At 41.0% G+C, this 11,607-nt stretch overlaps 1 protein-coding gene across 1 annotated transcript in view; it reads left to right on the top strand.

Annotated features, from left to right (window-relative positions):
• Window positions 1-9,734, top strand: part of LOC114839372 — a 36,925-nt gene extending 27,191 nt beyond the window's left edge. Inside the window, exons 2-3 of the mRNA XM_034292396.1 lie at window positions 8,817-9,112; window positions 9,541-9,734. Coding sequence (XP_034148287.1) covers window positions 8,817-9,112; window positions 9,541-9,547 — 303 coding nt within the window. The 3' untranslated portion in view covers window positions 9,548-9,734. The remainder of the gene's footprint in view (window positions 1-8,816; window positions 9,113-9,540) is intronic.
• The last annotated feature ends 1,873 nt before the right edge of the window (window positions 9,735-11,607 follow it).

Here is an 11,607-nt window from a genome sequence, read left to right as displayed (position 1 = left end):
AAATGAGTAAGTTCATGTCTGTTGTTGTTTATTTCTGAAGAATATCAAGTTAAAAAACAAGTATGAGTCCCATTTTGGTTCACCTATGTATTGAGAAACATTGTAAAACTGGTTTGATTGGAAAATACAAATGAATAAATGAATTATGACATTTTTTAGCAAGGAAGTGTATTAATACAGCACAATTCATACAAAGAAGCAAACAAAATAAAAACATAACGAAATAAAACATCATAATAATCAGTGGATAATTTGAGCCGGGTCATGTCAGAACATGCCAGCACCTCTCAGAATTTCCTCAGTTAGTTTGGACACCAACATTTCACAGATCCGGTCTTCTGCGTATGACTTGTCTTTTTCCGTCTCTGTGTTGGCTTTGCACTGTAAACATTCTACTAAAAGCCTTCAGAGTTCATAAAGTTGTCTTTTCCTGTAGCCTCTTGTAGTCTCAGCACCGCCTGACAATATTGTGAAAGTTTTAGCTTTTTGTTTTCCTCTGTTTGTGCTACGGATGTGCAGTCTATTTGCAGCGATTTGCCAACCGGATCCATGTCTGTCGTGTGCCCAAATGTGTTCTGGGACCTCCTGATTTACTAATTAAGCACTGATAATAATAAAACATAGAATTAGAAAATAGAATTAAAATAAAAACAAATTAGAATCATAACTAGTAGATTCTGTAGTAGATTTCACGAGGAAGCAATAAAAGCTGTGATGTTAACAGTGTGGTTTAAGCGTTTCATCATATTTGTGTGAAAAGGGAAGTGTTTTTAACCTGGATTTAAAGAATGATATGTTTGGGGCACATCTAATATCTACTGGTAGTTTATTCCAGTTGTGTGCAGCATAACTGCTAAACTCAGCTTCGCCATGTTTAGTTTGGACTCTGGGCTCTACTAGCTGACCTGAGTTCATGGATCTAAGAACCCTGCTCGATTTCTACTCTTTAAACAGCATAAATATATTCGGGGCCTAAACCATTCCGTGATTTATAGACTAAAAGCACTATTTTTATATATTTTCTCTCTGTTCTCTTTGTCCTGGTTAACATTCTAGCAGCAATATTCTATTCTATTTTTACAGTCCTTTTGGGGAGTCCAGTTAAGAGGCCATTACAGTAGCCAACCCTACTAGAGATGAAAGCATGGATGGGCTTCTTTTGGTCTTTTTTGGATGATAAGCCCTTTTTTGACTATATTCTGACTATATTGTTAAGACTGTTTTGACATGACTGTTGAAAGAGAGATCTGAGTCACCAGATCAGAACACTAAGATAACACACTTGATCCCAGATTTTTAGGGCCAGAGTATCCAGCTTTTTTTACTGATACAAGTTCTGTTATTTTTGTTGCAAAACACAATAATGTTTGTTTTAACTTGGTTTGATCGTAGACAATTTTGTTTAATCCAGGTATTTATGTGCTCTATACAGTGACACAGTGAGTCTATTGAGCTGTTGTCATACTTAGTTTTGTATTGACCACCTTCGTTGTTTCATCTAAACAGCCAAATACAATCTCAAAATGAAATCAACTCCTATTTTGAGATTGTTTTGTCTTGTAGTACTTGTAACTACCACTAGAGGTGGCACCAATCTCATTTATATATATTTGGAGAAAAAACATTTCTATGCCACAAACTGTTCTGCCCCTTCAAAATCCCATGTACTGTCAATATGTAATCTTGTTCCTTATTTCCATGTGGTTTGTTTTCTGTTCTCATCCATCTTACACTACTTTCATCTCCTAGTTGTACCTGTAATTGTCCGTTGATGGATCATCATTGACTACATTAGACACTAGGGTACGGCCAGTCTATCTCTGAGTGGCTCTGGAGGTGCTGGGTTTGAGTGGAGGTGGGGGTTGTGTGTATACATTACATGGCTAGCCTAGTTTCAATGGAGGGAGGTTGGTGTATGCATACAGCCCATTCACTAATATGAAACTAGGCTAGCCAGGTAATAATGTATGCTGACTGAATAACAGTGCAACCCAATTCTCTACACGTTGTCAAATTTAACCCTCCGTTGTTGAGGGTTAAATTACCATACCAGTATTATCCATTTCCAACAATGTATTGCCTCTAAAGAAAGACAACATACCCAACACAGGCCACTGTACGTTATGAACTTCCCAAACATAAACTAAATAGAATGGTATGTTGAACCTTTCGCTGACGCTACTGTACTGTGCCATTATATCCATAAACTATTAAAAAACACTAAGCAAAACAATGACAAATAACAAGTCTCCCCGGCGAGCAATAGAATGACATGTGCTTCTGTCACATGGAAACCCTAAAGTGGGGTGATTCCTCCTCCTACTTCTTCTTGAACATACTGCCACCTACTGTACTGGAGTGTGAGGCCGGTCACAGCCTACCAACATCATACCCTCCTGCTCAAACCTGACTCTTTGAGAAATTAATTCACAACCCTTGCCTGCACCCCACTCCCCCTCCTACCCCCCAACATCACCCCTACATTCCACCCCCCCAACCTTCTCATACAACCTTTCCCTCATCATCATCATCATCCTGCTCACAATACAACAACAAATGTTCAACTGTTTCCTCCACCAGACACCCATCACACAGACCTCATGCTTACCTATCACCTTCAATGATGAGTTCAGTCCTGTATGCCCTAACGTCAGTCTACACCACATCACCTCTTCTCTCCTATATCCCATAGTCCCTGTCTCTACCCTCACCGCACACTGCACCCCATAATACCCTCTCCCATTCCCACTATCCGGATCCTTTGACACATCCGTAAACATCTGGATAAATGTGGAAAACCCCTCACCAACATACCTTTCCACACATCTACCCTTGCTTCCCTCATCCAACTCCTTCCTTCCTTCTATCAAATTAACATCCACCCATCCACCAATGACGCCAGAATCAAGCCAAGTACAAGGTCATCCTGGAAGAACTCCTGCTTCCTTCTGCTCTGACAATGTTCCCCAACTCTGAGAATTGGTTTTTCCAGCAGGACAATGCTCCATACCACACAGCCAGGTCAATCAAGGTGTGGATGGAGGACCACCAGATCAAGACCCTGTCATGGCCAGCCCAATCTCCAGACCTGAACCCCATTAAAAACCTCTGGAATTTGATCAAGAGGAAGATGGATGGTCACAAGCCATTAAACAAAGCCGATCTATTTGTGCGCCATGAGTGGCATAAAGTCACCAAACAACAATGTGACAGACAGGTGGACAGCATGCCAAGAAACATGAAAGCTCTGATTAAAAGTCAGGGTTATTTCACCAAATATTGATTTCTGAACTCTTCCTAAGTTGTTTTCTACAAATAAGTACTCTAAATGACAATTTTTTTATTTGGAATTTGGGTGTAATGTTGTCAATGGTTTATGGAATAAAACAAAACAGTTAATTTTACTCAAAAACATACAGGGGGGAGAACAAGTATTTGATTCACTGCCGATTTTGCAGGTTTTCCCACATACAAAGCATGTAGAAGTCTGTCATTTTTATCATAGGTACTCTTTAACTAGAATCTAAAACAAAAATCCAGAAAATCACATTGTATGATTTTTAAGTAATTTAAGTCATTAAGTAAATGACATAAGTATTTTATACATCAGAAAAGCAGAACTTAATATTTAGTCCAGAGATATTTGTTTGCAATTACAGAGATCATACTGTTCCTGTAGTTCTTGACCAGGTTTGCACACACTGCAGCAGGGATTTTGGCCCTCTCTTCCATACAGACCATCTCCAGATCCTTCAATTTTCGGGGCTGTCGCTGGGTAATACAGACTTTCAGCTCCCTCCAAAGATTTTCTTTTGGGTTCAGGTCTGGAGACGGTCTAGGCCACTCCAGGACATTGAGATGCTTCTTACGGAGCCGCTCTTTAGTTGCCCTGGCTTTGTGTTTCGGGTCGTTGTCATGCTCGAAGACCCAGCCACGACCCATCTTCAATGCTCTTACTGATGGAAGGAGGTTGTGGCCCAAGATCTCGCGATACATGTCCCCATCCATCCTCCCCTCAATACGGTGCAGTCGTCCTGTCCCCTTTGTAGAAAAGCGTCCCCAAAGAATGATGTTTCCACCTCCATGCATCACGGTTGGGATGGTGTTCTTGGGGTTGTACTCATTCTTCGCTTTCATCCAAACACGGCGAGTGGAGTTTAGACCAAAAAGCTCTATTTTTGTCTCATCAGACCACATGACCTTCTCCCATTCCTCCTCTGGATCATCCAGATGGTCATTGGCAAACTTCAGACAGGCCTGGACATGCGCTGGCTTGAGCAGGGGGACCTTGCGTGCACTGCAGGATTTTAATCCATGACAGCCTAGTGTGTTACTAATGGTCCCAGCTCTCTTCAGGTCATTGACCAGGTCCTGCCGTGTAGTTGTGGGCTTATCCCTCACCATGATCATTGATGCCCCACTAGGTGAGATCTTGCATGGAGCCCCAGACCGAGGGAGATTGACCGACATTTTCTAATAATTGCACCAGCAGTTGTTGCCTTCTCACCAAGCTGCTTGCCTATTGTCCTGTAGCACATCCCAGCCTTGTGCAGGTCTACAACATTATCCCTGATGTCCTTACACAGCTCTCTGGTCTTGGCCATTGTGGAGAGGTTGTAGTTGTTAGATTGAGTGTGTGGACAGGTGTTTTTTATACAGGTAACGAGTTCAAACAGGTACAGTTAGTACAGGTAATGAGTGGAGAACAGGAGGGCTTCTTCAAGAAAAACAAACAGGTCTGTGAGAGAAGGTATTCTTACAGGTTGGTAGGTGGTCAAATACTTATGTCATGCAATAAAATGCACATAAATTATTTAAAAATCATACAATGTGATTTTCTGGATTTTTAGATTCCGTCTCTCCATGTTGAAGTATACCTATGATAAAAATGACAGACCTCTACATGCTTTGTAAGTAGGAAAACCTGCAAAATAGGCAGTGTATCAAATACTTGTTCTCCCCACTGTACCTATGAATAGTAAAACCAGAGAAACTGAGAAACTGAAAATTCAGAGAGGATTTGATATGCATTTGTTTTTTTATTCTTATTATTTTGGCACTGGCTATTTTCCTTTGGCACTTGCTAAAACCTTGTTGGGGTGCACCAAAAATTCTTCTTTGCCGGAAAAATCTTTTTCCTATCTTTATCTTTATTATTTGGGAATAAATGTGTAGAACAATGGGACGGCTATAATTCAGTAAATGGGCTGCTTAAGGCCAGCATGTGTGACAGGCCGTTTTGCATAGGCTATATTCATAATTATTTTGATATACAATACAACATTTACAGTTGATGATTTCAGTCATTGTATTTTTTAAATATAAAATGTAATTGTTGATATTAAAATAAAGTGATTGATAAAATAAATTGAATTTAATTTTTGACATATAAAAACCTATAAATGTATGATCAAACGGCTTCCCGTATGCATGTCTTTATATTGCGCATATGACTAAAGACTGCCAGCTGGGGGCAGTAGAACGACTTGCTCTCAAGTTGCCCGTCAAAAATAACCGTCACCTCACTACCAGCATTTTTCTTTTCTCACTATCATTATCATGGGGGCCTGGCGTCTTGCTGGACAAAGTGTCAAAAATGTCTCTTTTAGACTTTTAATGACAGAAGTCGGAATACACATTTTTGACGAGGAGGCAAAATAAATCCAGGGGTGAGTAGCTAGCTAACACTTACCATTAACTAAGATGCTTATCTACCTACAGTACAGTCAGTAGCTGTTACATTTTAACTTGATACAGTAGTAGCTAGCTAGCTAACAGTGCTGTTTTCAGCATAGGATGAGCCAGGGAGAAAAAAGCCACAAAAGTCGGACTATTTTCTGGCGATTTATTTAAAACCACAGAAAGCAACTTGAATATAAGGTAATATGAAACTGGCCTCCATGACGAAGAGGAAACAGCATTGTTCAGTTTTTCATCTGTCCAGCCTAAGCATGATAGCATTTCTTTGCTTGTTGCTGAATAATGTCTGAACTAATGAGCTATATACATTCTTTATTATTTTCAGCATGTGTATGAAATCCGTGTCTAATACAGGATTTCACAACTTTGCTTGTTGCAATGAGGCTATATACTTATTTCATGTTTAATAATAACATCAAATTACTCCGGTCTGGGCAGATGTTGAGAGGGGTTTTAGCAAATTTAGCAAACTAACTTTGCCTCGTGCATGATCGACACATAAATGAGCATGAATAGCTAACACAGATGCATTTCCATATCAAACATAGTTAACACCTTTTGTTAGCGGGTTTATAACTTTGCTCGAAAATACTGTTATATGTCAAATGAAAATGTATTCACATATGACTTGATGCTCTTTATCATTAGTACTAAACGATAATTGTTGTTGTGTTCCTCCAATCCCAGTGTGTCAGTTGTATGGCTGGAGAACGCAAATGCTACCATAAACAAGTGGATTTAGAATCCTGCTAAGTAAATCTATGTACATAAAGTCCCAACTAACACAGGTTATTGTCAGTACCTGGTAGATCCTCAACCAGGACATCCTCTCTATCCTCCATGTATAGATTTGCTAATGGCGATTTCCCCTGAGAAAAAATCAGCACGTTTGGTAGTACTGTTGGGATATTAGCCTTGCTAACATATATAGCAGCATAAAATGTTACTGTAATATGTAGGTCATTTTGCTCCACTCGTTGTTAAAAGCAATTCCTTCTGCAATTTCCAGATGCCTCAGAGGAAATGTTTGCTTCTTTCGGTCCTTAACAGTCAGGATGTCAGGTGGTGTATTGCTGTATTGGTTGTGCAGAACCTTCACATGGACATTGACAGGGGTTGAATCCTCCCCAACAAAACACAGACACAAGCTTGAGAAGTAATCACTGTACTGCAGATGATAATTTAATAAATAACTATATCAAGTCTTTAGGTCCTGATGCCCACCCAGGCAACTCATGCTAAAAATATAAGCACTTATGGTACTGTTAGTCACTTTGTATAATGCATCCACCAAATGGTGTAATGTTGTGAATCATTTTGACATCTGTAGAATGATCACTAATAAACCAGCTGGGGTTGGATGTACATAAACAGAGATTTAAAGGGGAAATGAGAGGATATCAAGGATGTTTCACTAACTGAACGGTGATTAAACAGGATGATAAAGCATGCAGACAGCAATGTACTTACTATGACTCAGCAGTACAACAAGCATGCAGATCCCTCGCTAGTCTGGAATGTCTTTGCATGGTCAAACTTTCCTTTCAGCCTACTGACTTTAGTGTTGATGAGAAGTGGTAAATGTTCAGCCTTAAACCTCCTCTTCAGGGACATGTGCCCGGTAGGCTATTTAAAACAAAGGTGATTGCAATCCAAGTCCATTATAAAAAGAATAGTTACCAACTGTTAAGCTTTCTCTTCAAGGGAAGTGAGCTGTGAGTCCACTTGCCTGGGCCAGTCAGACACCCAGAACTTGGTTATTTATATTTTGTGTTGCATCGGCCCCTATTACCAAGAGACGCTCCAGATGGCTAGTCCATCCTTGGTGAGAGACTTGTATTGTCATACTCAGGGATTTTTCTACTATGGAAACCCTTGGGCAGTACTGAGGAGCACAACTAAGCAAGTGAATAATGAATAATAGTATGCTAGATAACAGGTTCCAATTTGTCCTGTGAAACCATGGAAAAAACAGTAAATAGTAAAATTCTTCACCTCTCAACAAGGTTAGCAAGGTGACCACAAATCCTAAACATTTCACTAACAAAACTTTTTAATATTTTTTTTTTATATTATTAAGTATTAATTTATTATTTTCAATAGCCCTCTCTGGCAACTTCATACAATAAAGATTTCACTTTTGGAAAATTAATTGTTAGCTAGTGAGCCAGTGACTGTAGCTTAGGTGGAGGTGCTGGAGGAAGAGCAGGCTGAGGGACGGCCGACAGGAGCTGGAAGACTGAACAGCCCAGAGAGTAGTGAGACAGACTGAACCAACAGAGAGACAGAGTGCCCCAGAAGAGCAGTGAGACAGACTGAACCAACAGAGAGACAGAGTGCCCCAGAAGAGCAGTGAGACAGACTGAACCAACAGAAAGACAGAGTGCCCCAGAAGAGCAGTGAGACAGACTGAACCAACAGAGAGACAGAGTGCCCCTGAAGAGCAGTGAGACAGTGCACTGCAAAAAAAAATTCCAATGGGACAAGACAGTTTAATTATATTTGAGGAAATATTTACTTGAAATACACTGAACAAAATATAAACGCAACACTTGTTTTTGTCATCACCGTATGGAGAAAAATAACTACTATGATTGTTGTGATCAACAATATGTGATCAACAAAAAAAGGCTATATGAAGTAAAAATGACAAGGTGAACAGATGCTGTTAATGAACCAGTAAAAGGATGATATGTTTAATAGTTTAACAAATATTATATTATTAAATATTATTATATTAATAAATGGCAAAACTGAACCCTTCCTCTATTCTTCATGTTCAGACGCGGCACTACTGTGCCATTAATGTCACGGTACCGGTGCTGCAACGGTACTATGGAGGGGAGGACACCCGCCCGGACTTCAGGCTGGGCACAGACGCCATGCAGCACCTGATGGTGGTCCTGAAGACTGACAGTCAGCACGGGTGGGGGCCGACCCTGGAGACACTCGTGTTCCTGTTCTGGCTGGCCACCGGTTCAGCCTACCGAGTTGTCTCCAGGGTCTTCTGTATGCCTCTACCTACGGTGCACAGGGTGGTCCACAGGATGGTGGATGAGGTCGTAGCTGTGCTCCCTCAGTTTGTCAACTTCCCCCGCACACAGGAGGAGCTCCAGGTGGTCAACTTCCCCTGCACACAGGAGGAGCTCCAGGTGGTCAACTTCCCCCGCACACAGGAGGAGCTCCAGGTGGTCAACTTCCCCTGCACACAGGAGGAGCTCCAGGTGGTCGGGGATGGCTTTGCCCGGCTGGCTCATCACCGGGCATTTGAGAAGGCAGCAGGGGCAGTGGATGGTTGCCACATCCGTATTAAATGTCCTGGCGGCCCTGATGGTCACGACTACAACAACAGGAAACTCTTCCCCTCTGTGGTGCTCCAGGCAGTCTGTGACCATCATTGTGGGTTACCCAGGTGTGCATGATGCACGCATCCTAAAGAACAGCCCCATCTACACTAGGGGGACTTACCCTCCACCTGGGTATCCCTTATCACACCATATAAGAGGCCAGTGAGAGGCATGGCAGAGCAACGGTTTAATTATCATCATTCCAGAGGTCGCACAATCATTGAGCGTTCCTTTGGAATGATGAAAACCCGCTTCAGGTGCATCTTTTTAGAAGCACTTCCAGTACATCCAGTGTTTGTCCCTAAGGTAATAAATCATTGCAATATTTCTGTAATAAATGTCTTAATCAAATCATAATATTCTACTCAAAAACAACAGTTAAACGTTTCAACTGCTAAAGTCACACTACATCTGTTTTTTTCATATCTCAACAAAGTCTTGTCTTCTTTTGCTCAACAAAGTCTTGTCTTCTTTTGCTCTTCCTTGTGCACAGGTGGTGACGGCGTGTGTAATTTTACACAACATTTGTGTTGGTGTTGGGGATGAGCTGGAAGAGGCTGTGGAGGACAATGACAACCAGCTACCTCTGGAGCGCGATGGTGGGGAGAGCCGGAGTGGAGCTGCTTGGCGAGCCGCGCTGACCAACGAGGTGTCTGCATTTCATGAGGCACCTCTGGATCTCGAATATTTTTCCCAGGTTAATAATTATAAGTGTGGAAGATGACACAAGTACATAAAATACATTATTTTGTTTCTATGACTATTAAGACATAACATGCTTCAAAGTTACCAGCTAGCAATTATCCTCAAACTACTGTAACACTGTAACCAGCATATGAAGTAATTTAACAACACCATTGGTAAACACCCACACACAGTCAAGAAGGTGCACATTAAGATGTGCATAACAATTATGTCTATACATTAATACCCCCAAAGTACAATATCTCCCACCTTGTACTTGGTCTTCAGATTGTCCTACTTCTTCTTGGCCTGGGCGTGTGTGACCCTCCCTCCGATCCCCATCTTCTCCAAAATAAGCCTGTGTGAATGAGGGGGGAATAAAAAGCAGGTTACACAGCTATTACTTCTGAACATTAAACAATAGTGTAGCTTCTCACCGATATCCATTGGCCGCGGTGTCCTTCCCCCCGGTAAACAGCTGCTGTTTTTCTAAACGGAGACATATAAACGTCTCCGCTTGTTCCTTATTCCCTGTCAAAAAAGATGAGAAAGCTATCAGTATAACACTGTGGATGGTATAATGTTAACGTTACTTTAGTCTGTACAACTTATCTAGTGATTTATAAAAGAAATGCCGGTGACGGCAACCAAGCTAACAACTGTTAGCTAATATGAGAGGTCGAGTTCGGTTCCATTAGCTAGCTAGCTAGCCTACCGTTAGCTCGTGAGGTATCTAGCTAATTATCAATAGCAATTTGTACTGGCATTTAAACGTTAAACTTTATTTTTATGTACTACCGTTTTAACAAAGGTACAGTAACGTTAAACACTAAACTAAAGATACTTACATTTAAAAGCATATTGCCCCGTCACTCCGCTTAGGTCCGCCATTTTTTTTTTACATGTTGAATGATCCTTCCTTGACATTGAGAAACAGCTAAAATGTCAGAAACAAAAGAAGTGTAATTGTATCCTGTGTTCCACTCCTACTACTTCGTTTTGTTTTACTTACAATTCTACATAGAAAATTCAACATCTTCCCCATCAGCGTTGCCAGAGCCGAGCAAAGTATCAGCAGCTTGAAACTCATCATGAGCTACTTACGTGCATGCATGCATGAGGCCCAACTATCCAACCTCACTTTGCTTTGTATGGAGTGTGACAGAGACAAAGCCAAAGTTGTTGGCATGTTTGCCAACATGAGGCAGAGGAAGATGCCATTTTAAAATGGGACCTTGATTTGTAAATAGTCCATTCATCACCTATTGGGGATCTTACTTCGGTCAATGGAGTGCACAGAATAAATGAATGGATAACATTACATCCCAACATGGCTACATCGGCTGAGCAAAGACAACCTGGTTAGTGAAACCATTTTTTGGTCTTTATTAATAGGAAATAAGTCAATGTTATTACAGGCCCTCTAGATCATCACCTAAGGCACAAAGTGTTGCCTGTGTTTTGTATTGTGCATTTTAGTGGTAGACCACTTTGTCCAGTTTACCTATTAATCTAGACCTATTTGTGTGCTCATCAGGTGCTTTATGTGCTTCCGGTGATAAATGGTTGGTGGGTGTTGCAATCCATGGTTTTGACCACCTGTCAGTAAGGTATTCTGTCATGCGGTGTGGGAGTTAAGGGAACCAGGCGCAGGCAGAGGTAGTCGGTGTTGATCTTTTAATTAAACAAACACCGAGCACAACAAAAAACACAATGAAAGAAAAGGGCTGACTTAAGCAGCAAAACCAACGTAGGCAACGGGTATGATGAAATTACACGTAACGGCAACACACATTGTTGTTGTCATCCAATGACAACAACAATGATCCACAAATGCGGGCAGAAGAGGGAAAACATTTAAACACAAATGATGTGA

This window comes from Esox lucius, chromosome 5 (assembly GCF_011004845.1).
Source record: "Esox lucius isolate fEsoLuc1 chromosome 5, fEsoLuc1.pri, whole genome shotgun sequence".
NCBI lineage: Eukaryota > Metazoa > Chordata > Actinopteri > Esociformes > Esocidae > Esox > Esox lucius.
Note: the sequence above shows the minus strand (reverse complement) of the source record. Positions and strands in the feature narration are given on the sequence as shown.